A 25,886-nucleotide genomic window follows, 5' to 3' on the forward strand; every position below is an offset into this window, starting at 1 on the left:
GTATTTATAGGCTACATCTTTTAAATGTATGTTTAAGACAATATAATAAAGCAGTACCATTATCAAAGCAACTAGAATAATGATGTTCAGAAGAAGAAAGATAAAAAGTATATAAATTACTATAGGTACATTTATTTTGTTGTTGTTATGAATAGTGTTACTGAGTGCATCTTTCCGGAATTTCCCAGCTTGAGATGAGATGAGTTGGAGCCACAGGACAAAGCTATGCTTTTGGGTCTCTACTTGCCCCATATTCGTCATGCGCTCTGTGCATGGTGTATGTGTTCTGTAACCTTATAAATGCACTATACATTATTTTCACCCATACCCAGTAAACAACAGAACCCGTGCTGACTTTGTTGAATGTCCATTAGACACTGGTGATTTAAGTGAAATACACTATTTTATTTAAGACATTGCACCATATCAGGGCAATATGACAGAGGGTCCTTCTGCAAAAGAGACCCTGTAGATGAGGGCCTTAGCATTTAGGTTGTTTAGAACAAACCAAATGATACCCTATCATTAGCCCTCGCTGGTCCATGGCTCAAATCAAATCAGATTTTGAGAAAGAAAGGCTCTGCAGGCTTAGATGCAGAGTTTTTTATTCAAAAAGACAACCGCCCACTTCTTCTTGCCAGGAAATGTAATGAGTAGATACATTTACGTTCAGTGTTAATAAAAGTAAGAAAGCAGAAATTGGATATGAAAAGTAAAATAAAAAAGTGGGCAAAATCTCACAGTGCTCACAAGTGCTTTTAAAACACTTTAGTAAGTGCTGAACTCCTCCACAGAGCGTTTACAGTTGTCACAGGTCGACCTGCGTACATTATTATATCTGAAACATGTCAAACTCTGACTAACTCCATTTTCCTCGGTTGTTGTCGTCGTCACCTGGGTCCTGACACCTGATTGGCCGAACAGAATTGCGATGGCCTCACGTCACTTCCGCCCCTGGGCTGCATGATGGCGGTGTCCATGGCGGTGCTGGCGCATTGACTTCGCCTGCAGTTTTTTTTGCGGTTCGCTCGCCACCGAAATTCAAAGACCCCGGGACCCTCGTGTGTGCGTGTGACATTGCCCCGGAACCCTTTTTGCCAGTGAACATTTGGACCTCAGGTAAACGTCTTTCTGCGCGCACACGGCGCCGCACTGCCGGTGTTAGCTGTTAGCTAAGAGTCCATCACACAAGGTTAGAGGACTCCGGTGGGAATCGGCACATTGACACCGTCTCGGTGTCGGTGCCTGCGGTGGACCAGACTTGAATTCACGTTGACGTCTGTGTTTCAGGTCATGGCGCTTCACAGACTGTCCGTCAGACTACGGCAAACGGTGAGGTCACTGCTAACAGGTGGAAATCAGAAGCTTGTACACACACGACCTGCACTGAACATGAGCTATAATCGATTTGACCTCTTGTTTAGCTGCTCCGTTTAAAAACCAAGGAGGCAAATGTTGCACCTGATCATTGGTTAAATCTGAAATGCCTGTCAATAAACCTAATAAACAAATCCTTTACTGGGATTATTCAAATAGCAATGCATGGGTAAGGTGGCGTGTGTTGTTTGTTTGACAGTATAGTAGTTTGTCAATTTGTTACTATTTAAAAATGGACAAAAGAAATATTTACAATGCCAAATATTCTCCGATTGAAGAATATTTTAGGGTCTTTGGACTTGAAAAAAAGGTCTGATGGACAATTTAAAAGATGTTTGACATTCAATGGATAAATGATTAATTGAATAATGTTCTGCATATTAATTAATAATGAAAATATTAGGTGTTATGATGAATAATGCCCTAAACTGTGTACAAACCAAAGCAGAGCACAGGTGATATATTTATGTTCTCACTTGAGACTCAGCGTCCTGCTCTTGGACATTGGATGCTTCAGTTCAGCCTCAATTCTTTTCAATGTGTCATAAAATTTTAGTTGAGCTTTTTCTTAAAATGCCACATATCACATATCTTAAGTCTTTAGCTGAAGGCTTTCCAACATCAAATATGTAGTGTGGTTATATTTTTTTGTCAATACAGTACCTTTTTTCTATTTATATACTTTTTGTCTTTTCTTTTTCCTCTGTGTCAATTGTGGGCCTGGCACCTTATGTCGTATGACCCAATGACTATAATTCCTTAAATTTTGCAGGTAACACATGTAAGGAGCCTTCACACCACTGGGGGTGGGTCGCAGCAGCAGGAGTCTGTGGCTGTAGAGTCGGAGCCTGAGCCTTTCTCCGTTTTCAGAACGCAGGAAAATGATCCGGTGAGCAAAGTGTTCAGACCGTTAATGTCCTCACCTTGCTGCTGAGCGACAGAGTGAAGACATTGCTCAACTTCTATGGTTTCTAGCTGGTGAGCTCGCTGTTTTTTTGTGTCTCTCCAGGCATTCCAGTCTGACAAACATATCGGACAGTATTACACTCTGCCCTCTGCACACATCAGCACTGCGTTCCCTCATGGCCTCCCATGGCGTTATACACAACAGGTGGGTTCTGGTTTGTATCCTTGCATATGCACACTTCTTATTTATTTTCCTGGATCATTCACAAAAGCTTTTTTCTGACATGGTTGACCTGTTTCAAATAGTAAATGTCTACAGCTTTTTTCATAGATGTCTGCCATTTACATATGACGAACACAGCAGTAACAACGTCAGGAAAATTTCCGGAAAATGTCCGAAAGCAGCTTACGATGAAGACAAATGTTAATGTATGGTTTTCATAGGTGAAGACATTCAATGAAGCTTGTATGATGGTGAGGCAGCCGGCGCTGGAGGTCATCTCATACCTGAAGAAAACAGACTACAGCAAACCTGCGCTGAGACATTTATTCTGTATCCTTCAAAACTCACATTTACATTCACGCAGACCACAAAAATTGTGGTATTCTCTTGAAGACCCTGATTTGTTGACAATTGTTGACCTTAGAGAGTTGTTCAGATGGGTTGAAGGGCAGCGGGAAAACAATGTCTCTCTGTCACACAGTCCACTTCTGCTACACACAGGGATGGCTGGTGCTGCACATACCTGACGGTGGGACAACAAATGTCACGTCTGCTGACTGGCAATCACAGAGTTTCAGTTGTTATATTTCTAAATCTTCTCTCGGTTTATATTTTTTAATTTTTATTACAGCCTTCCTCTGGATGAAGAACTGCAAAGAGCTGCTGCCTTCCTCCTATAAGAACTCGCGCTTTGACCAACCATTGCAAGCTGTAGAATGGTTGCGCGGCTTCAAAATCACAAATGAGCAATTCCTTTCAAAGGTAACACGTTTTAGGCAGTGTGCTTTAGGCTGCATCCAAACTATTACACTTTTTTTTTTTTAAATGCATCGCTGTTGCTATATTTATGCTTGCCATCCACACTGCTCCAGAGTTTTCGATCACCTACAAATGAGAAAAAGAAACACTGCTTGCACCGTTTTAGTTTGAAAACTCCAGTGAGCAAAACCTGAGATGTTAGGAAACGATGACGCAGTCATCCACACTTGCTTCCTGATTGGTTCTTATCAGACACGACTTGACAGTTCCACCTTGTTGTCCATTAAAAGAAACCCCTGCTGTTCACCATTACTGTTCATCGTTTGTAGTATTTTCTGTCACTAAGCAAGCGACTACAGAGTAGACAATCTACTTCCTGTTTACACCAGCACGCACATGCTCAGTGTACAGTACGTGAATAGTCGTTTGACATGCGTCGTCAGGGGTGTTAGTAAGTTGGTCTGGACAGGGATCGTATTAGTATTACAATGAAGGCGTAGCAGTGTGGATGTAGCCTTAGTGAACGTCAGTCATCAGATGAAATTTACATGGGCTGCAATTTTACAATAGAAACTAAGTGATTTAAAATATACATAGTCAAATTAAGATTTGTGGAGTGTTACATAATTTGTCACATCATTAACAAGTGCTCAGACATTAATAGTTATTAAATGAACCCTGACTGTGTCTTCTCAGCAGTTGAGGTTGCATGCTGCTACACTTAAAACAATTAAAATGCTTGATGATATCACCTGTGACTATAAAAAGAAACAGTTGGAGTTATCTGCATAGCGCAGCAACAGAACAGAATGATAGTGTGAGCTTAATTGTTTAATGGCAAAGTGTAACTTTAACGTATTCAGTACAAAGACTCTGCTCTGTAGCATGTATAATGGAATATAATTGAAAAAGTAATGCAACCAACATAAAATACATGTATATATGCAATATGGTTAATAGTCACATTGCAGAGAAATCTGATAATGATTCTGTTAAAGACAATTTAGGACGTTAACTTTACTCAGGACTCAGTAGAGTAGAGTGTTTATATTGACCTTTGATTTGGAAAAAAAAGCAAAACATTGTTTCCACTTTTGGTTTTTGGTGCCGGAACCTAAAGCTATAGTGTGCAATATTAAGAAGAACTTATTCACTGAAATTTAATATATTGTCCATAACTATGTGTTCATATATGTATAATCACCTGCAACAAAGAACCAATGTGTTTTCGTCAACTTTGAATGAGTTAAATATAGTTACATGAGGTGGACCCGACCTCCTTCTAAGTCTCCATGTTTGCTACGTCGTGTTGAATACAGTTGTTGCACAAAACGCTCCAGAACACTTCGCGTTGAATGTTTCAGCGCTGCCGGAAACCGGAAACAGAATTTGCGGTGAGCCACCTTAAAGTGTCCCCTGTCGGGTGCTCAGTTGGTTGCTGTTTGCAACTTAACCACCAGATGCCGCCAGAAAATTACAAAATTACACTCTGGGGCTCTAAATTAGAACCTGGTTCATATACAAGTGGTCGGTGCAACTGTGCTGTTTCCTTCCCAGATAAAGACGAAGCAGCGTTACGTGTGGACAAAGAGGGAGTTCACTGAGGAGGGAAGTCTACTTGGACAGCTGGTGGATCAGGTGAGTCCTATCCTAATTTTTAAGCCTTTGAGGATATTTATTCTTGTGCTTTGGAGATGTGGTTTATCTCTCCCTCCAAGTTTTATCTCCATCTGTTTCCTGCTCTTTCCTTCGGCCTCACCAGCTGCCCCAAAGGGGTCATTAAAGTTTCATCTTTCACCTCGCCTGTGCTTAGTGCTGATCGATAGCCGATGAACTGAGCATGGTGATGGATCAGCACAATGGTTTTTGTACTCCACTCTGTCAAAGGCAGCCGGTGAATTTCTCCTTTTTTCTCTGCTCTTGTTAAGTTTATCCTTTGCTCTCAGATATAAAAGTTTGGGACGTCAGCACTGCTGTATTGAGTTAAGCTCTTCAGTGGATCTTTTTTCAGGTGACTGCTGCTGTCACCGTGAGCTTTTTAATGTCATTAGATCTTATGCCGTCATCTAACAGCACATTATTAAAATAAAGCAGGTTAGACTGACAGTTGTGGTATTTTGTTTCTCACTGTTTCAGATCTCCAGGTTTGGCATCTGTATTTGAGTTTGATGCTTAGAGGCTTAAAATCAAACAATTTAGTTAACCATGACTACTTAACCATAATTCAGTTGTTCAGATGCTCTCCTGCTCAAACGTTATGTGTTGTTAATATTTCAGTTCTCTTGATTTCCCTTCACGATAACACATTGTTATCAGACTCTGACGGTGTGTCCTCTGCTGCAGGGTATATCTCGTGTGAAGAGCAGCAGTGATGTTGTGGGGGCAGTGATGAAGGAGCTGAGGCTGCAGAGCGGGCAGCCCGAGTCAAACTTCCGCCTGGCCGTGGCTGTGGATGGTGTCAACGCCCTGTGGGGAAGATCCACCATCAAGAAGGAGGATAAGAGCTATGTGAGAAAACATGTTCACGTTCCTGTCATGTCTCATATGTGTCTTCATGGATAGGAAGATCTTACTGTATGCGTCTTCTCTTTTTCACCATCACCAGGTGGACGCAGAGGAGATCACTTTGGTTCATAACCTGAAGAAGCTGATGAAGAATGACTGGGTGAAAAGACCAAACTAAAGGCGTCGACCATAGTTACATGAGAATATTACGTTTCTTTTTTTCTTAATTCTCCATTAACACTCTCTCTTTTGTATCAGACTGGAGGCGCCATCATCGCCACTGTGTCTCAGACGGGGTCTCTCTACGTTTCAAAATCTGCCTACTTGCCTCAAGAGCTGCTGGGAGAGGTCAGAGTTCATTTTACTGCATAACTTTTATCTATGACACAAGCTCTGACAGCTGATTATTCTTTCCTTCTCTTTACAAACTTTGGTTATCAGTCAGGAAATTACAATTCTGACCTCAAGACTGCACCACTCTGATTATCAGGTCTCAGGGGCCAAAGAGTTTTTTTTAGTGATAGACACAATACATTATGCTTTTTGACAAGTATCTCCACTTTGTCTTTTTGCAGTATAACCAGTAATATGAACAGAAAACAGATTTTTGTGTAATTTATCAACAAAAGATGAGTCTTACCTTAGGCAGATGGACCTTCCTTCTTCATTAAGTGGTCTGTGTTTTTGAAGCGTGTAAGAAAAGGCTTTGCAAGGAGTCCTTGAACATTGTCAGTTCTGTCCCCGTCCCGTCTGCCGTGTTCACTTTGTTTTGTGCCTGAAAGCCGCACCCGCTGGCAGGGTCATACTGTGCCGTTGTGTTGTCGCAGTGGCTTATGATTTTATTTATTGCACTCATAATTATCTGATGTCTGCTGCATGTAACAAGATCAATTTTCTAATGGACAAATAAATCCATCTCTGTCAACCCCCTCTTCCATTTATGGAGGACAAGGATTGAACAATAAAACTCAGAGAAGGGTCATATAACATTTCACCAAATAAAAGGTGTCGATCGCACAATATTTATCATTTAGACTTGTGTTCATGACCAGCCAGTCTTTTTCAATGGGTTTACACATTACATCTGAGAATACGTGTTACTGATTTCTTCTCTCTGTGCTTCTGACTTAAACAAATACCATTCTCTGTATTTGTTTGAATATTATGACAGGGCCTGTAAATTATTCTGTCTGTATTTTTCAAATGTAATTGTAAGGCAAATATTGTTGACCTTAATTGTGATCATAATACATCTCTTAACATGCTGTTGAAATCAATAATAAGTGGATAGATGGAGAAATACTCTATTGATCTGGAGGGAAATTAAGAAAAATAGGCGTCTTGATTTCAGCACACTTGAAGTCGACTGGTATGATTTCCTGTATTTTCGCGTCATGTCCTTTGTTTTGCTCATCAGACCGGTTTTGACAACTTGGACCCGTTTATCCCGGTGGCGGTGCCAAACTACAGCGAGAAGGAGTTCGAGAGCTGTTACCTTTACTATCTGGACCGCCACTGGCTGCAGCATCCACACAGTAAGTGTTAATGATACTGATGCTTTGCTATGACAAACTAATTCATGTGTAACTGTTTGACTAACTCAAGACTTTTCTTTTTCTCCTATCAGGCCGAACAGAGGAAGGGAAGAAAGAGCTCATCTTTTTGAGCAACAGGAATCCAACGATGTTTGATAGAATTTGTTCCTCCCTATGAAGTCACAGATGTGATCACACACATCAAACTCTGTATCACACTGAATATATCTGTGTCCCGGGAAAAGAAAAACAAACAAATGTCCATTTCTATAAACGTATAAATTATAATGCATGTGTGTTTCTTTGATAATAAAATGTTGAACAAAGTATTTGTTTAATAATCATTCACTCTTTATCAGTTCAAATCTGTTGTCATTTTTTCAAATTCTTTTCAAATTCTGAAATTATATTTCAAAGTCAAATTTTGTAGTTGGATCAAAAACATTGTAAAGTTCTAAAAACGATATTAAAAGATTATATTTGGATTAGATCAGAATAGTCCAAAGGGTCAATAGAGCCACGTTTAATTAAATTTTTTCATTTGATCTCATATGACCCATTCGAAGGTACAGCGCCCCCTGCCTGCTGACACTGGCTGCTGCATAGGTGTTCACGTGACAGGTTGCAAGGTCACATGACATATTAGGAGTCCCGTACGAGGAAATACTCACTGGTGTGGCCGATTGGACAAAAGTAAGGTGTGTTGGTGGAGTGTGGCAGTCTTCAATAACGCACAGGACATGAAGGTGAGACGATCTGGTGTGTGTGTGTGTGTGTGTGTGTGTGTGTGTGTGTGTGTGTGTGTGTGTGTGTGTGTGTGTGTGTGTGTGTGTGTGTGTGTGTGTGTGTGTGTGTGTGTGTGTGTGTGTGTGTGTGTGTGTGTGTGTGTGTGTGTGCGTGCGTGCGCGCGCGCGCGTGTTTGTTTGTTTGTTTGTTTGTGCTAAATAAGTAGCCGCTGGGTGATTGTTTACTTGTGTTTGACTATATGAACCCATGTTTAATTCAAATCAAACTGGATCTACTCTGTTGCCAGATAAAATGGCGTTGTCACTGCCAACAGTTGCACTTTTGACCATTGTTTCCCTCACAACAACCCTCTCAACAGGTAACACAACACAACACAACACTGTTACTGTTAATCTGCTGCAGTCACCTAGATCTCGTGTCCTTGTGTCTTATGTCTCCTTCCCTCAACAGAGAGCAACACATGTGTTGCCAGGAACTTTGGCCATGGCTCGGTGGTGTGTGAGTGTAACGCAACTCACTGTGACAGTGTGGGGTCAGTCACTCTGCCCCCAGCGGGGCAGTACTCCTCCTACCTGAGCAGCATGGCAGGCAGCAGACTGCAACCAGGCCAGGGTCGGGTCCAGGCGAACAGCACCGGGGCCGGTGAGTGATGTGGGCGGGCGCTCGTCGTTGGATGTTGGTGGATGTCGGTGGTGTCGGCGCAAGTGCAGAACGTCTCTCTTGTGTGTGTCTCTGTCAGGCCTCAGGTTGACTATCGTTCCCTACCAGAAGTACCAGAGGATCAGGGGATTCGGTGGAGCCATGACCGACGCGGCGGCGATCAACATCCTGTCCCTTTCTGCCGGTGCTCGGGACCAGCTGCTGCGACAGTACTTCTCCAGTGAAGGTACATTACATGTGGCCACCGCCTTCCACATGGAGCTGCTCTGAAATAGCAGAGTAATGCATCAGAAAAGTGTGAATGTTTCAATGTTGTTTCCTGGAATATTCAGGAAATAGATGCAAGATGCAGGTATTTTTTGCATTTTATCAATATTAACGCACAGTATTCTGTGTTTTGCACAAAGTAACAGAACCAACATGAAAACATTATTTCATACAGTCATGTATGGGGAGTCTGTATGTACAAGGATCTACATTGTGCAGTGTGACTTGTATCAGCTGTCATCGAAGCTGAGCTATATGGTTTACAATTTTCCCAATAAAGCAATTTTGAATGTAAAAAATATACATAAACACTCATATCAATATCCATCTATCCATCCATTGTCTACCTCTTAATCCAGTTAAGGGTTGCGGAGGGGCTGGAGCAAATCCCAGCTGACATTGGGCGAGAGGCGGGGTACAACCTGGACAGGTCGCCAGCCTATCGCAGGGCCCATAACAATATATTCAAACTAATGTGCAGACTGATAAACCGTTCCACTGTTGTATTTTCACCAGACCAGACTCATAAATATGAACAAAAGCTTCAATATCTGCGTAAAATGTTACTTCCCCCTTCCTAAGTAGCATAGTAAGTACTATATAAATGTTAACTAAATGGTTTATAACACACAATAATGTTGTTGTATGCAGATATACAAGACATTATAGTGTATTAATCAAGTGATTTTTTAAGTGATTTTAAAGAGTTCTAACTACTCAGAAGAAGTCAGTCAATTATTGTTTGAATGCTGAATAGAAAAAGTAAAATTTTACCTTGTTTAGTTACAACTTCACCAGAATAATTAATTTGATTTATCAGAAATTTGAAAAACATTTAACATGGTTGTGATTTGAGTTGTTTAAAAAAAAAATGGTGATCATCTGCTCTTATGAATTACCAGCCCCTCTTTTTGGTAGCTCCTCATTTTTGGTCGGAGTCATGTTTGGAATCGCCAGTCCTGTGTCACGTTAACTCTTCAAAAGTAAACATGGTTGCCATGGTAATGGCAGCGCGCTTGCAGTGCACCCGCCGGGTTTGAAGTCGATTGTATGACCGATTATATTCACATAGCAACCAGGAAATATATACTGTATATATGTGTGTACAGAAACAAAAAGATTCCCCTGCCATTACCCCCTTATGGCAGTTAACTCTCAGACCAAAACCCAGATCAACCAAGTACAATCAGAAGACTTCAACATGGAGAACTAAATGTTTAGTCAAGCTTTATATAGCAATTCTTCAAATGTAGGTAAAACAGGCTGCTGTTGTTGCAGCTGTCAGCCCCGTGAGGGATTAAGTGAGGAGTGGTGTTAATCCACTGGGTTTGAGAAATTGAGCATGTTGATTAGTTTTCATATTGAGTGATGATCACTCAGCCACAGTTGTTTTTGCTGATGCTGTGTTTCTGGCAGGAATCGGCTACAGCGTCGTGCGCGTCCCCATGGCTAGCTGTGACTTCTCCACCCGCTTGTACACCTACGCCGACTCCCCTGGAGACTACAACCTGGACAACTTCTCTCTGGCCCACGAGGATATCAACTTGAAGGTCTTTCTCTCTCTTCTCTATCTCTTTCTCACGCCCTTCAGTCCATCCCTCTTATCTCTCCTCCCCGTCTTCTCCTCAGATCCCTCTCCTGCAGCGGGCCCAGGCCTTGTCTCCTCGCCCCCTGTCTCTGCTGGCCAGTGCCTGGAGCGCCCCCGCCTGGATGAAGACCAACCGTGCACTCATAGGAAAAGGCTCCCTGAAGGGCCAGCCTGGCGGCAAAGAGCATAAGACATGGGCTCAGTACTACATCAGGTGACATGAGGATTTTACGTCAGTGTGTAGGAGGAGATGTCATGTTTTTTTCTGATGGTTTCTTTAATCCGTCCTCTCAGGTTCCTTGAGGAATATGCTAAATATAACTTGACCTTCTGGGCTTTGACCACAGGGAATGAGCCCTCTGCAGGACAGATGACAAACTACAGGTCTTGCCTTGATTGGTTTTGCGATGGATTTGATGTGAAACAATATTAACAGTCCTCATGGCTTCTGAGATTCACAACAGACTGACAAGTAGCTTTGTCTCACTGCAGTTTCCAGGCTCTGGGCTTCACGCCTGAGGAGCAGCGGGACTGGGTGGCTCTGGACCTGGGCCCCGCCCTGCGTGCGTCGCCGTACAAACACACACACGTCCTCATACTGGATGACAACCGTCTGCTGCTGCCGCACTGGGCCAAAGTGGTGAGTCCAAGGACACAGTGGGGAAAGGTCACGGTAAACTTTGTTGAACCTGAGGCTACACTACTGAAACCACATCAGAACTCTGCCGCAGTAGAATTAGACAGTAGGAATCCTACAACGAGAGAAAATGGATTAGCTAACACAAAATCATCTTAAAAACATAATGAATGTATGTTCAACGCAGTAAAGAAGAGTGTTTCACCACTCTGTGGTGAAGCATCGTTGGGATAGAAATCATTATTTGATCCCTAATAATATAATCAGTTATCTTAATGCAACCTGGACCCAGATAAGTGACTGAAAATGAATGGATGGATGGATTAACATTGACATTTATTTAAGTCAAATTAAGTTTTTACTAAAAATCAACTCTTGCTTATTACGAGTTTATAAGCTTCCTAGCTACTGTAGCCATACGTGAATCCAGTGCTTTGTCACACTGCACATATGCTGAAAAATCACACTGGTCGTCTGTGTCGCCTGAATTTTTATGTGGAGCCTCTTTTTTTCCGTCTCTTGTCATTGCAGGTCCTGAACGATGTCCATGCAGGAAGGTACATTCACGGCGTGGCAGTCCACTGGTACATGGACAGCCTGGTCCCGGCTGAGATGAGCCTGGGAACCACCCATCATCTGTATCCAGAGTATTACCTGTTTGGCACAGAGGCCTGCGCCGGGTGGAGCCCACTGGACAGAGGGGTGAAGCTGGGGAGCTGGGAGCGGGCCGAGCAGTACGCGCGTGACATTATACAGGTGAGATCGTCTTATCTTGTGCATGAGTTTTATGCGTGTTCAGTCAGATCCGCCGTAACAGATGGGATGTTTGACAAAGCCGTGAGTCGTACCAGAGGGGTGAGTCACCTCCCTTGGTACGGAAGCGCAGGTTTACGTGTTGCAGCACTCTGCTGCACATTCTCCAGCTTAATGCCTGCAGGCCTTTTAAAGCAAGCTGGAACTGGTGTTTAGTTTCTTCCATCTTCACTCTCACATTAAAGGCGTTGGGTGCACTCAGCCTCGAGGCATCTTGACACTCAGGAGGGATTTGTTTATGGAGATGTGTTGTCCTTGTGACACTTAATCAAAACACCAGGCTCCAGTTGGGTTGTTTCATTTACACGACACAACACATCCGACAAACAAAGTCACACAGCGCCGACTAGATATATATTTTCTATGTGGCAGGACTTAAATCATTATGTGGTGGGCTGGACGGACTGGAACCTGGCGCTGGACCAGACCGGTGGGCCAAACTGGGTTAAAAACTTTGTGGACAGCCCCGTCATAGTGGATGCGAGGCGTGACGTCTTCTACAAGCAGCCGACCTTCTACAGCTTGGCACATTTCAGGTAGTACACACGATCTCTGCGCCCACTTCACCTGCTCCACCCTCACGATGCGGCAGTTTTTAACAAAAACCTTAAATCCACTTGTTTTGACGCAGTAAGTTCCTGTGGAAGGGCTCGCAGAGAGTCGGGGTCTCTGCCAGTCAGGAAACAGACCTGGAATACTCTGCTTTCATCAGACCAGATGGCTCAGTCGTTCTCATCATACTCAACAGGTACAGTGTCAGATTGAATATGTGTCAATGATCATGGGTTGTATCTAAATCTCTCTGTGTGTGTGTGTGTGTGTGTGTGTGTGTGTGTGTGTGTGTGTGTGTGTGTGTGTGTGTGTGTGTGTGTGTGTGTGTGTGTGTGTGTGTGTGTGTGTGTGTGTGCGTGTGCGTGTGTGTGCGTGTGTGTGTGTGCGTGTGTGTGCGTGTGCGTGCGTGCGCGCGCGCTTTGTAGGTCACCATCAGTAATCCAGTTTGAAGTCTGGGATCCTGTCGTGGGCTACATCGCCTCCGCTGCTCCGTCTCGTTCATTGCTCACACTCGCTTGGAACACACACTGATCATGAATTCGACAGCATCGTGTCTCCTGTGTGTTTGTTTAACATGAACCACATCATGAATGTTTTAATTCAATGAGTGAATGGGTTGAGTCAAGAGGGAATGGTCTATGGTGTGAGGTCTAGCATTTCCCTACAAGAGTGTGTGCATTTCAAGGAAAATGGAAAAGGAGTTTGTTTGGGAAGTAGAACGACAGAAGTTCAACATGCCATGGAGAAAGCATTTCATGTTGGAACATCATCAAAGCAGTTATTACTTTGAGTATCAAAATCAGGCCACTTTAATACATTTTTTAAATTAACTGCTGCAATTATATATAATATATCTGTCCTTAGATTTTATTGTAGTGATTTCAGTGGTCACTTAAATTAACCTCTTCTCATTTGATTTACTTTGAAAATCCTTGAATTCATTTTACTGCACTAGTACCCATCAGGAATGGTACCTGAAAGTAATAAACTAACCAGAAGTAATTAGATGCTCTTTGAAGAAATCATATAAATAATGTACAGTTTGTAAATGCCTTCCTTTGTTGCTATTTAATGTCTTAATTTTAGTAAAGCATCGTTTTCTAAAATATTACATGTCACATCTCTGAAAGTATCTTTGGGTGCAGACAGGATATAAAAAGACATGTATTCACAGGATTGTGAGAAAATTAAAATGAAACAATATCAGTTTTTTGTCATTTATTAATACCTCATAGACATTTTTTTCATATATATAATATACAGTTTCAATAACCAGGTATTTCACATTTGTCTCCATTCTCAATGTTTTTATTTCCTTTTGCAAACCATAAGTAGTTGGACTAAAATTATTTACATCAAAAAAAAAGTGATAAAAATGTGAAACAAAAGACAATCTTAAACAAAAGGGATAAAATGACTAAGGATCTGTTTTTTATATATACACCAGGAGGAGTATGTTGAAATCTAAAGCATTAGATAATGGGTTGAGCTCTGTAGGTTTTTTAAATTTTATTCCCTTAGTTTTTTTTGTTTTCAGATGTAGAAGAATCCCAGGAGGTGTGAGGAATCCCACTGCTCTCACTTGATGTCGAAGGTTACATTTGTTGCCATTAAACAGCAGCAACTCAACATTCCTATTATTGTTCTTTATTAATTAGCAGCACTACAGAGGATGGGCATTATAACATAAACACCCTGACAATGCAATCCAATAAAACACTAGCATATTAAACAACCACAGGTCAATCAGCACCTTCCTTAAACTATCTCACCCCAAATTATACCATTTATAAACTTCACATTTATTGCAGGGCTGTGGGTGTGCATGTTATTGGGCCCAGGCTCTGTAGATGCCAAGAGTGGGGAAAATAAAAACCGTACTGTATTCCCATATGTCATACAGGGCTCAGTTGCAGGTTTCAGCGAATCATCAGGTGAGTAGAGAGGGATTGGTACATGATATAAAGTCTAGCATTTCCCCCACAAGAGTGTATTGCAGCAGTGCATTTCAAGAAAGATATAAAAGGAGATGGACTTGATCATGATCAATCTAGGCTGGTTTGTATTAGGCAAAAAAAAAGAGAGAAATGTGGCAGACCTCAACTGACTGTTAAGACGTCTGTTCCAGTATGTGTTTACATGGTCGAGGAGAAAGGCGTTGAAATAGAAAATAAAAAATACAAAAAGAATGTTTAGACAAAGATGATGATGACTGCCATAGAGATGAAGAGAGGGAAGTCTTCCCGGTGCGTTGGTGAGTGTAGGCGGGGAGAACCGAGGGATGGAACCAGCGGGTGTCTCAGAAGGACCATCTCTCCTGTGTGCGAGGGTCCATGGAGAGGGAGGGGGGCTCTGACGGGGGCTGGCTGCTGCTGTCTTCTCCGTTCAAACTCTTCCTACACACTGGACATGTGTCATGCTGCGTGGCCACAAAACACAATGTACACAACACAACGTTAGCTCTGGGCAGGTTTGAACAAGCATTTCAGTCTTAGTTTTCATGTCTGACAATCTGCTCAGACAAAACATATATCTCATATGTCAAATGAATGGTGGAGTAGAACTGAAATAATCTTAAATTTAGCATTCAACAATGTATTGCACACGTCTATTAGACATAATTCAAAGGACATGGCTGGCAATATTCTACATATTTACATATTGTTGACAGATCTAGCGAGCGCACAAAAGCCAGAAATGAATTGGTTCGACTGATTGACGAGTATTTACCATGTGGCCAAAGCTCGACACAGCTTAATTCTCTGTGTCATAGTTCAACATCGTTGTCCAAAAACCATTAAGAACACATCTAATGAGCTACAGCGCACACTGGGCGACAGGGGAGAAGTTTCTTTACAGTCACTCACTACCACACCGCCTGGTTCTGCTGCTGGAAATATTCAGCAGGGCACTGAATGAATCCCATAGTTGCATTATTTACTCTTTTGAGTCACATTTGCAAAAAACATGCGGTGTCCAGCTGTTCTGTGGGAATTATTTCGCTTTTTAAATAAAAAATATATTTATTATTCATAAGCCCATTATTTAAGATTTATCTTCAGTGTCACACACAGGGGACGTTGCATTATCAGTTTTAGCATCTTCATGGGATTTGTGGACGATAAATAAATTAAATCAACAACGTCACCATTTTTCTATGCGGATTACTTCGGTAGCCAAAGCATGTGTTCAAATTTCGTTTAGGTCCCAATACTGTCATGAGCACATATACTGTGTACACTGCTACCGATTGATCTCATGAGCGTTCTTCTTACCATTTCCAGCCATGGCACTATACAGTCTGAATGAAAGAAGTGGTTACAGGGTAACTGTCTGACTGGCTCTCCAACGGTGAAGTCCTCTTTGCACACTGGACATTCCATACAGCAGTCTGACAGAGAAATGGAAGACATGTTTAATCATTCACTTTGTATTAATACTATTATATATACTATTTCTAGAGATAATCATCTGACACTTTCCTGAGGAGGCATCAATCAAATCTTTAGAACCAAACCTGAGTTTGCATCATTACATTTCTTAGCAGGGATGTTAACAACTGAGACAAAAAGCCTAAAATAGCACACAGGCCTATATTAATCATTATATACTATATAATCAACAGGCTGCATATATGCAGTGACGCTGCCTGACCAACAACACAGTTACAGCTCATCTTAAAATTATTCATGGAACAAATTGTTGATACTCTCAGTCTCAAGGTTAATGGACATTTCATCCCAAACAGAGGTTTCTCTTGGCAGGACGGCAACAGCGTATAAACAGAGGTGCCTGTTTGTGTTGTTCCAAATGCTGCACCAACTTCTAGGCATATATTTACATAAAGTCAAATGTGTTACTAGCCATTTTCTTTTACAGAAAGTATACATCTTTAAATGTTTCCCATTAGGGTGAGAATGTGTCCTTGTGTATACATACTGTATATAACAAACATATAATGCATATAAAACTAAAGAATGCCTGATTTGGAGAGGACTGGCTGATGAGTTTATTCGTTGGAGCACTGACTTTTGTCTTGAGTGATTTGTGACTAGAGAGCAAACATCATGTATAAGGCACCGTTCAATATTACAACCTCAAATAGATTACTTCTTTAAAGTTAGTCACTAAGGACTTAGTGACTTTAAACACACTTAGGAATAATTTCATAAAAAGGTCTGGGTGTGTACTTGGCAAATCATCTACTTCCAGCCACAAGAAATAATGAATTTTATAGTTATGGATGCACAATAAACAACGCACGTACAGATAAATAAAAAAAATGATGAGACAGAAGATAATCTGACCTGCTTGTTCCTGAGATATATTGACAGTTGGGAGAGAAGAGATCTTCTCTTTCTCTGCTGGAGGAGGTCCTGTGTTTTCCAGCTGACCTAGTAACTAAACAAACACACACACAGGTTAACTGAAGAAAAATTTAAAAAGTGACACGAACACAAAGTAAGACGTTATAAGAAGTTTGGTTTACTTGTGTTATCACGGCGTCTAACCCTCCCTGTCCCCAGGCGTAATCCCCTGGGTTAGAGTGCAGCATCCCTGTCCTGAAAAAGACACAGATGACTCAAGCTGATAAGAAATTACACTGCGACAGTGACACTGTGGAGGATGATACCGTAATGTCATCTTACCATGAGAGCGGAGGTGAGCCAGAGACGCCAGAGTTGGCGAAGAGGCCGGCAAGAAACTGTTGCACAATCCTAGCACACAGAAAAAAGAGAAAAATACTCAACAGTTAATGTCATCTGCAAAAATAAGAAGAGTAAGGTTCGTAAATAGCACAGTCATTATTATAAGTGGGAGTAAGCAAGCAGGGGAAGAAAGCCAAGAGAATGTTGAGGAAGACAGAAGACAGTTACTCACCCTTCCACAGCGGGCGAGCGGTCTGGCCTGCTGCTGCCCCTAGACCGGTATCTTCTCTGGCTGTGCAGGCGAGGGGGGCGTCCTGGTCCCCAGTGTTCCCCAGCTCCTAGTAGACCCCCCATAGGTCCCCCTAGGCCTGCTGGGACTGACCCGCCGATTGGTCCCCCTCCCAGTCCCCCCAGGTCACTGAGACCCCCCAGGCGTCCTCCAGGGAGCCGAGGTTCTGAGTCAAGGGTGTCATTGTCTGTGGTAAATGGCCGCTCCAGTAACAGCAGGTGCCATAGCTGTGGGGATGTCGAGATAAGACAGGGTGGGAAAACAGGTAGAGGTTTGAAGAAAGGAATGGATTTTCACACAAAATGTGGGATTACGGAGGGGAAAGCACAACGGGAAATAAGAGAAAGCAAAAGCAAAATGAAGGACAGGGACCAAAAGAAAGGTAAAAGGAGAAAAAAGCAGGGGAATCAAAAATAGATTTAGTTTATTAAAACACATGAAATTATAGCAATCAATACTATTTTCCCCATCCCCAACCCATTCTCCTAATATCAGCTTGTACCTCTGCAAACTGTGTGGCTGTGTCATCTATCCCGTTTGCGCCACCCTCTAGGAGACTGAGGGAGAGGGGAGAAAACATACATTATTAGGAACATCCACTGAACCACATACACATGTTCAGTGTTTAGGTTTATGGGAATAAACTGTGAGCCTCCACACATGTAACAGCCCAGAAGCCAGTTTTTGAACCACACAAACACGAACAGACCTTAACGTCTCATGTTTTCTATCGATGTGATGTACAGCAGATCACTAGAACAGTAAAAACGTTTACCTGGAGTCTTCTGTTACTTCCTCTATGAACCCTGAATCACATCTTGGACAGATGTACTCCTGGAAAGAGTCACAAGAAAGACTGGGTCACACAGGTGAGCAAACATGTAAAATGTCCTTTGCAAGGTGTGTCAAACTGTCCAAAAGCCCAAACTATACAGTTAACAATGATATAAAGCGTTAAAAATAAATAATTCTCACCCTGTAGAATCAGGACCCCCCTTTGCTGTTATATTTGTATTGTCCAAGCAATCATTTCAAGAAAAATTGCAGCTCAAAGAACAACAAAATGCAAGGTTGTTTTACACATGTAGACTTTTTTTCTATCACCCAGCCCTAGAATGGAATCACACTTTAAAGACCTTTTGCTGACTCGCTTTGACAATAAGAGAACACGTGTCAGTTTGTCTTTAAGAGGATAGTATCAGACAGATTTGTATGACACTCTCTGTTTCACGAATGTGGCCCAGGACGAAGAGCTGTTCTGCCAACCACACCTTAGGTGTGCAGTGTGTTATGATGGATTAAATTGATAGATATGTTTTATAATATATGTCAGGGGTGGGGGGCTTATATATTTGAAATATGTTCTTTTTGCAGCTATCTGAATACAATTGAACAACTTCTGCTAGGTTGGTTTATAAAACCATCTGTATCTGTATGAGGGTCACAAACTAAAATTTCTCGGAGTAAAACTGCTCAGTGTCATTTCCTCAGGGGTTACCCCATCTGTTGTATAAATGGACCAATGACTGACAGACGATCCTTGGGATACACTGTCGTAGATAAACTTGACTCAGTGAAGACCTGCCACAGGATTGTGTGAGCCTGAGACGAGCAGTTAGGAGTCAGTGACAGAGCAGGCGGGAATCACCCTCAGCCAAACCATATAAAAAAGACTCACAACCAATCTGGTGAACTGACTAATCCACACGATGACTTCCAGTCACACATTGCACAATTTATACTCAGTTGCCACTTTATTAGGTATATTTTGTCTTCCAGACTAAATATGTAACCTCTTACTATTTGGGCAGCAGACAATGATCAATTTCAGCATATCTGCTAATAACCGATAAATCATTTGGGCGATGTAATAATGCAAAAATCAAAAAAAACGTTCACCGCAATATCTCAAAAATGTTACAGGGCTGTTGTATTGGACTAAATACACGTTGGCTAGATGAATCAAACAAAGTGGCAACTGAGAGTAAATGTGGCAACTATCAGTTCAGACAGTAGACGAGAATTCAACAGCATCCAAGAGTCAATGGAAGTCTGTCAGGAGACAGGACCTGTCGAAGTCTGGACTCTACTTTTGCTCTCACTTTAAAATTGAAAGTGAACACAATCCTGTTCCCGAAAATTCCCCAAGTCTTCTCTCCAAGAGCGTGTTTTACCAGACACCGTGCTTGAAAATGAAAGTACCCCAATGTCACGCAACTGATCAATACAGCGATGCTCGAAATGAAACGACAGAGTATCAACACAGACCTCCTTCCTCTCAGCTCTCCACACAACAACCCCGAGCTGATGTCGAGTGTCGAGACAAAGCTGTCGTGATCGTGAAACCTAACAAACACATGTCCACGCTTGCCTTTAATGTCAGATTTTGGACGAAGACGCGCGCGAGTGTCACGAGTTTATTCAGCGAGTTAACAATAACAAACGATGCTACATGCTAACAGGCTAGCTAGGGGGGTTTAGCTGCAGCGACCAAGCGAAACAAACGGACTTTCGGACAGAGGCCGACGTGTCAACCGCACGCGCGACGCGAGAGAGTGTGACCGACGCGGAAACAACGACGTGCGTCCTACCGGCAGTTTGGGGTTTACTTCTCCTTTACAACAGTGGCAGAAAAATCGATGCGGGGGAACAGCCGCAGCCTCCGCCATCTTCCCCAGAGCAGCACAAACACTGACGTCGGTCCTCCACAAGACGACGACAGCTGTCCGCCCCCAGCCCGGCATGCACCGCGCCGGGGAAACCCGAGCGGAGAGAGGCAACGCGGAAGTGCCCCCGCGAGTGTTGACAACAGCCAGCAGCGGCGTGTGTCCACGGGACGCTTAAGAACGACCACTGCCTCCGGACAGAAAGGTTGGTGAGGAGAAAAATCACTGCTTCGAGTGACGGTTTGTTCACGCGAACCAGCTGTTAGCTACTGTGCTAACAGTGTTTGGTCTGTGACGGTGAAATCGGCTGTTTCATCCTTTCAAACTAGATACTGTTGCATGGCAATTTACATACAGCACTACAAAGGTTTCTGAACAGTTCACGCGTCAATACACTAATGTAGAAAGAATAAAGTAAGTCATAGGCAGAATGTTACTCAGGGATGTAAGAGACTTATTTTCTAATGGTTGGGAATGGCCTGTAGTGGTGTGATCAAGTTGTTGTGCACTACAAGTAAAGTAATGATACTTTCAAAGTAACACAATGAATAGTAACTTCATTATAAATGCAGTAAACGGAAGTAAAACAATCTAAAATCAATATTTGGTGCCACCACACTTTGCATTTAAAAAAAGCCATCAGTTCTCCTCAGATTTATGATGTCTCAGTGTCTTCATGTCGTCTCGTCACATCTATCTCAGGAGTTTATTCTTTTGGACTGATTTTGAGCTCGTTGTCATACTTACAGATTGACTTACACATCTAAATTGCTTTAAAACCCTTGCACAGTACTGATTCTTCTAAGCAGTGATTTCCTATTGTATTTCTGTATAATTGGGGGGACTCAAATGAAAGGTCAAGATCGAGACAGCGGAGGCCAGGATGATCTCCACATATGAACACAGCAACCAGTTTGTTTTCACCTAGCAACAGTAGCCCTCCTACTCCATCATAAAAATAAATACATTTCACACATTGTGTAAAAGACCTTTATCATTTTAAAACTGCCGTTGCAGTTCGCTTTTTCCTGAGCTCCCACACAATGACTGTGGATGAAGCGTCTTTGCGGTATTTAATTGGCAAGCTACTAACTATGCTTTAATTCAGTGTTTTATTGATTGTTGTGTTGATACAGGCGCTGGATATTCCTCTGAAAACTTGTAGCGTTCCCATATGTGAGGCCTGTGATCATTCGTGTGTTCCCGTGTGTTTGTCTGTGCAGATGACTGCCCAGGAGGTGCGTCTGTGTGGTCTCCTGCTGCGGGAGCACTATGGAGAAGTGGTGGAGAAAGTGGGAACACACCTGCTCAGAAGTGGAGCACAGAACTTAAGAACCATCGTTCATGAGACTGGCATGCCACTGGACCTGGTACCGCTCCTTTTTCTCCCTACTGTATCTCCAGGCTTTTAAACATCTCTACTTCACATCATGGAAATATTATTATACATTCAATATTTATCATCATATACACTGTTTAGCAGTTCACACTTTGAGGTAATGTTGGAGGAAAAATGACCAATTTCTAGATGTAATATGTACTGTGTTTAGATGAACTGTAGCTACCTGATAATTCTGCAGCAGAAGTAAATTTACTACTTGTTTTTCTTTTCTTTTAATGCCCGATCAGTTATTGCTCCAGAAACCTGATGACAGGTACATATACATGTCATGTATATCTGTAGCTAAGATAGACAGCAGATTCTTATATTACAGGAAAATGCGATTACTGACAACACTGCTGTTTTAATTCGGTTACAGAGCAATACGATTGGCACAGCATATGCTAATACATTATGGCCAGTGTACACGATTGGTGATCTGGTTGCTAAAGAGACTTGTGAAGGTAACACACCCCTCTCTTTGCTTTCTGAATGCAGGTGAAGAAGTGTCTGTGTGTGCTGGTGCAGCACGGGGCCTGTGTGTTCAGCTTGGGTCGTAAAGGACCTGGGAGTCCCACAGAGTACCAGACCAGCTGTAGTCAGATTCTGACCATTCTGCGCTACCCACGTTACATCTACACTGCGAAAACCCTGTACGGCGACACCGGAGAGCTAATCGTAGAGGAGCTGCTGCAGAGAGGTCATATGACCATGAGCAGCACTGTGAAGACCGTTGCCGACCGCCTCACCCAGAACATGGAGGGTCAGTATCTCATTGTCTGTATCAGCCTAAGACTGTAGTAACCATCCAAAAGTTGAAGCCTGATTTTGGATACATATATACATATGTAAATATTGTTACATGGTAGTTACATTAGCCAGAAACTCCAAATTTGGTCAGAAAGATGGAAACAAGGCAGAACAAGGAAGTAGCAATCTGCCAAACACTTCTTCAAAAATATAGTTCTCCAAGGTCCATTAAGACCCTTATTCAAAGTGATTTTATGTTGTACCAATATTCAAATTTGAATATTTAAAAATTGTAACAAATTTTTTGTGGCATTTTTTTTTACTTCTTTAGACATGTTGTTTCTTTGGAGTTAGCAATGTGTGGCCTTTAGAGCAACTGTACTTTCACTTAAATACAATGACTTTATTGTTTTTCATGGGATTTGTGTTGAATATAATTGTGAGATATGTATTTCCTGTTGTTGTAGATGGGCGCAGCATGGATTACAGTGAAGTGTCTTCCTCCTTCTCCAAACTGGTGGAGACTCATTTTCTTCAGCGCTGCCCTCCACTACCTGGAGCAGGAACAACAGACAGCACGACCCCGGCCGCCCCTGCTGCCCCTGCTACCCCTGCTACTCCGGCTGCCCGTGTTAGCACTGCCCCGCCCACACCAGAGAGCTTCTCTGACTGCTACAAGGTGCCACATGTGACACTCTGTGGACGTGGCAAACGTCAGCTCTCCAGTGAGGATGGAGAAGACCAAAGGAATGCAAAGAAGGCAAAGTTAGATTCAGACGTGAGTTTTATGACCTTAGTCGACACATTTGCTGTTTTCTTTTTCTTTCCTCCTCTTTCTGTCATTTATCATGCATAATTATTTCTTGTCCAGACACACGGTGATGAGGGGATTTACTGGCAGGTGAATTTTGAGAGGTTCCATCTTCACTTCAGAGACCAGGCCATCATCAGTGCTGTTGCCAACAAACTGGACCAGGTCAGGTTTACAATTGAAGGCTTAGTTTTTAAGAACTACTTTTAAAAAGTTTGACCTGTCTTCGCTTACCACTAACATGTGGCTATCGTTAAACCATGAACACATGAATAATTTACAATCAGAATATAATTATTATGTTTATGAGGTTTGTGGTTTTCTGTGCTCAGTTGGTTGTTTGTGATTACAATGGTTTATCATATTTTTATGTTTTACAACTCCAGACCAGCAGTGAGATAGTGAGGACTATGCTGAGGATGAGTGAGGTAACAACCTCGCCAATTGCCACCTGCACAAAGCCCCTCTCCGCCAATGAGATCTTCCGATCGCTCCCAAGCAACTACAACATTGCCAGACCCATCTTAGACCAATACCTCACGCTGTTGGTGGATGACCCGGTACGACCTCCACAAGGCACGTTGCATTTTGGGTTCGTCATTCATATCCACTGTTATTAATAACCACTTGTCCTTTTCGTTTCCTAGATGGAGTTTGTGGGGAAGGCTGGTGAAAGTGGAGGAGGGATGTATGTTGTCAGTATCCTTTCTATCAAAGCAAGAGTCATCACACTGGTTTGAACCATTTATTTCATGAAACACAAGGTTGTAGATGCTTTTTTTTTAACTCATCTCTCAGATCTACACAGAGCGCTGGCCAATCTGGCACGGGCCACACTTGAGTCTGTAGTACAGGAGAGGTGGGTGAATGTGTGTGTTAAACTGTGTGTATATATGTGATTTTTCTGTTATTAAAAACTCCTCCATTTATTCACTTTTAATCTGTTGTCAGGTTTGGCTCCCGGTCAGCACGCATTTTCCGCCTGTTGCTAAGGAAACGTCACCTGGAGCAGAAGCAGGTGGAGGATTTTGCCATGATTCCAGCCAAGGAGGCTAAAGACATGCTGTACACGCTGCTGTCACAGAACCTCGCCCAGCTACAGGTACGTTTACGAACACACTCTCCCATTACCTCCCATTTAATCGTTCTTCCTTAGCCATCACCCAACTCCTTCGGCAGTTTGATATGAGAGAGAAAGAAAGGAAGATGATTTTTTTTTCCATTTCTTAAGCATACTATATAGGCTTTTGATTGATGGGATGCTTTTTCCCCTTCTTTCCCAAAAGCACCTGAACACAGCATGGAAAACCTACCAAAACTGTCCTCGTTCTCAGCAGCTACCGCACAGGATTATGTTACTGTGACAAATACAAGAGCGCACATACTGATCACTGTAATGGCTTCAGATGTATGTGTCAAGTTCCAGATCTCTTCAAGTGTATTAGCATGAGCCTGGGAAGGATTAATCCAAATCTATCTCATCCAAAAACCTACTTTACAAATTATTTGGCACTCATTTTTAAGATACACTTAGTGAATGAGATGATTTTAAACCATCGTAGAATAATCTTTTATTACTAGTTCTTCTATGAACAACATTGCGGGGAGAATTTGCTAGAATTGACCATCTGGAAATTTCAGTTGCTGACAGATAGACGGAATTGGCAAAATCAGAAGATTTGAGTGATGAGATTAATGGGAGCAGCCAGTACTCATTGAAGCCACCCACACATTTTCGATGAACAGCTGTTATATTTTTTATTCTTCAGGAAATCCCAAAGACGCCCGACTATGCTCCCTCTCGTACCTTCTATCTTTACACCGTAAACCAACTCCCAACTGCAAGAATGCTGCTGCAGAACTGCTTCAAGGTAAAACAGTGAACATACGTACTCCTGTTCTGTCAATGCAAGTTTCTGCCTTTTTGATTTGTAAATTTTTTTTCTTGTGCAGACAGTGGCCAATCTCATCGACAGACGCCTCTTTGAGGCCAAAGAGAACAAGTGAGTGTCTCATTAATGAGTGTCCTCATGTTTTCTGTCTCAGCCAGAGGATTTCACGTGATCAATTTTAAAAGTTGTGCAGCTTATACGCCGTGCCACAGATGAATAGGCTGATTGATTTGGTGTTTGATTGACAGGCGTCTCCTGGAGAAATCCCAGCGAATCGAGGCAATCCTGGCATCTTTGCAGGCCAGCGGGGCCGAGCCCGAGCAGCTGACAGAGGTCGAGGAGATGATCACAGCTCCTGAAAAGCAACAGCTGGAGGGCTTACGGCTTCATATCAACAAGTAGGGAGACAAAACAAAACTGTAATTCCATTTTTATGCAGATGTTATTCACACCTTTGATTTCAATTCTTATTATTTTCCTTCTTTTTTTCTCTTCCAGGTTAGATTCAGCCGAGAACCAGGTAGATGAAACCATCTTTCTTCTAGAGTCCTACATCAACTCCACTGCCTCTTCCACAAGTTGAGTCACACGTTTGAGCAGTGCATTGTACTTTTTGTCATTAGTTTTTGTGTATGAATGCTTCCAAGTAAAACTGTTTCATAGTTTAGTGGAACAAAATTATTTCATTTTTATTGCTTGCATCAGCAAATGAATAAGCGGGGAACAGGAATACTTTTCAAAACTTTTAATTTCATTAAAGAACAAAACTGTAAGACAAACTTTTGACAAAGTGATTGCTCGAAATGTTAAACCATGAAGATTTCTGTATATTAAATAGAAGTATTGTGGTTTAATACACATTGGTGTTCCTTAAAATTA

At 42.2% G+C, this 25,886-nt stretch overlaps 4 protein-coding genes across 4 annotated transcripts; 3 read left to right on the plus strand and 1 right to left on the minus strand.

Annotated features, from left to right (window-relative positions):
- The first annotated feature begins 935 nt into the window (after positions 1-935).
- Positions 936-7,653, plus strand: dap3 (death associated protein 3). Its single transcript, XM_035622978.2, has 13 exons — positions 936-1,119; positions 1,291-1,332; positions 2,150-2,266; positions 2,387-2,488; positions 2,728-2,836; positions 2,943-3,035; positions 3,138-3,268; positions 4,823-4,903; positions 5,609-5,773; positions 5,871-5,930; positions 6,029-6,118; positions 7,188-7,305; positions 7,398-7,653. The coding sequence occupies exons 2-13, from the start codon at positions 1,294-1,296 to the stop codon at positions 7,481-7,483; spliced, it is 1,191 nt and encodes a 396-aa protein (XP_035478871.1). The 5' UTR covers positions 936-1,119; positions 1,291-1,293; the 3' UTR covers positions 7,484-7,653.
- Positions 7,654-7,905: 252 nt separating this feature from the next.
- gba (glucosidase, beta, acid) lies at positions 7,906-13,775 on the plus strand. The gene is made up of 12 exons (XM_035622741.2): positions 7,906-8,051; positions 8,339-8,410; positions 8,503-8,694; positions 8,792-8,938; positions 10,396-10,529; positions 10,609-10,781; positions 10,862-10,951; positions 11,060-11,207; positions 11,736-11,960; positions 12,390-12,553; positions 12,649-12,765; positions 12,995-13,775. Exons 2-12 carry the CDS (start codon positions 8,344-8,346, stop codon positions 13,098-13,100), a joined length of 1,563 nt encoding a protein of 520 aa, XP_035478634.1. The 5' UTR covers positions 7,906-8,051; positions 8,339-8,343; the 3' UTR covers positions 13,101-13,775.
- Positions 13,773-20,294, minus strand: rnf115a (ring finger protein 115a). Its single transcript, XM_035623315.2, has 9 exons — positions 20,099-20,294; positions 18,283-18,341; positions 18,010-18,064; positions 17,451-17,734; positions 17,219-17,287; positions 17,059-17,131; positions 16,877-16,970; positions 15,845-15,960; positions 13,773-14,988 (listed from the first exon to the last, which is right to left on the minus strand). The coding sequence occupies exons 1-9, from the start codon at positions 20,249-20,251 to the stop codon at positions 14,869-14,871; spliced, it is 1,023 nt and encodes a 340-aa protein (XP_035479208.1). The 5' UTR covers positions 20,252-20,294; the 3' UTR covers positions 13,773-14,868.
- Positions 20,222-25,786, plus strand: polr3c (polymerase (RNA) III (DNA directed) polypeptide C). The gene is made up of 13 exons (XM_035622620.2): positions 20,222-20,378; positions 21,397-21,543; positions 22,053-22,317; positions 22,772-23,082; positions 23,176-23,280; positions 23,502-23,675; positions 23,763-23,814; positions 23,914-23,974; positions 24,067-24,217; positions 24,885-24,986; positions 25,069-25,118; positions 25,256-25,405; positions 25,506-25,786. The coding sequence occupies exons 2-13, from the start codon at positions 21,397-21,399 to the stop codon at positions 25,588-25,590; spliced, it is 1,653 nt and encodes a 550-aa protein (XP_035478513.1). The 5' UTR covers positions 20,222-20,378; the 3' UTR covers positions 25,591-25,786.
- Positions 25,787-25,886: the final 100 nt, after the last annotated feature.

Source organism: Scophthalmus maximus, chromosome 1 (genome assembly GCF_022379125.1).
Source record: "Scophthalmus maximus strain ysfricsl-2021 chromosome 1, ASM2237912v1, whole genome shotgun sequence".
Classification (NCBI taxonomy): domain Eukaryota; kingdom Metazoa; phylum Chordata; class Actinopteri; order Pleuronectiformes; family Scophthalmidae; genus Scophthalmus; species Scophthalmus maximus.

Coding starts and splice junctions, on each gene's coding strand:
- dap3 (XM_035622978.2), top strand. CDS start 1,294: ATGGCGCTTCACAGACTGTCCGTCAGACTACGGCAAACG. Junction 2,267..2,386: donor GAACGCAGGAAAATGATCCG/GTGAGCAAAGTG, acceptor GTGTCTCTCCAG/GCATTCCAGTCTGACAAACA. Junction 7,306..7,397: donor CTGGCTGCAGCATCCACACA/GTAAGTGTTAAT, acceptor TTCTCCTATCAG/GCCGAACAGAGGAAGGGAAG.
- gba (XM_035622741.2), top strand. CDS start 8,344: ATGGCGTTGTCACTGCCAACAGTTGCACTTTTGACCATTGTTTCCCTC. Junction 8,695..8,791: donor GGCGAACAGCACCGGGGCCG/GTGAGTGATGTG, acceptor TGTCTCTGTCAG/GCCTCAGGTTGACTATCGTT. Junction 10,530..10,608: donor ACGAGGATATCAACTTGAAG/GTCTTTCTCTCT, acceptor TCTTCTCCTCAG/ATCCCTCTCCTGCAGCGGGC.
- rnf115a (XM_035623315.2), bottom strand. CDS start 20,251: ATGCCGGGCTGGGGGCGGACAGCTGTCGTCGTCTTGTGGAGGACCGAC. Junction 17,288..17,450: donor CGCTCGCCCGCTGTGGAAGG/GTGAGTAACTGT, acceptor TCTGTGTGCTAG/GATTGTGCAACAGTTTCTTG. Junction 16,971..17,058: donor TAGACGCCGTGATAACACAA/GTAAACCAAACT, acceptor GTGTTTGTTTAG/TTACTAGGTCAGCTGGAAAA.
- polr3c (XM_035622620.2), top strand. CDS start 21,397: ATGACTGCCCAGGAGGTGCGTCTGTGTGGTCTCCTGCTGCGGGAGCAC. Junction 22,318..22,771: donor CCTCACCCAGAACATGGAGG/GTCAGTATCTCA, acceptor CTGTTGTTGTAG/ATGGGCGCAGCATGGATTAC. Junction 23,083..23,175: donor AGGCAAAGTTAGATTCAGAC/GTGAGTTTTATG, acceptor TTTCTTGTCCAG/ACACACGGTGATGAGGGGAT.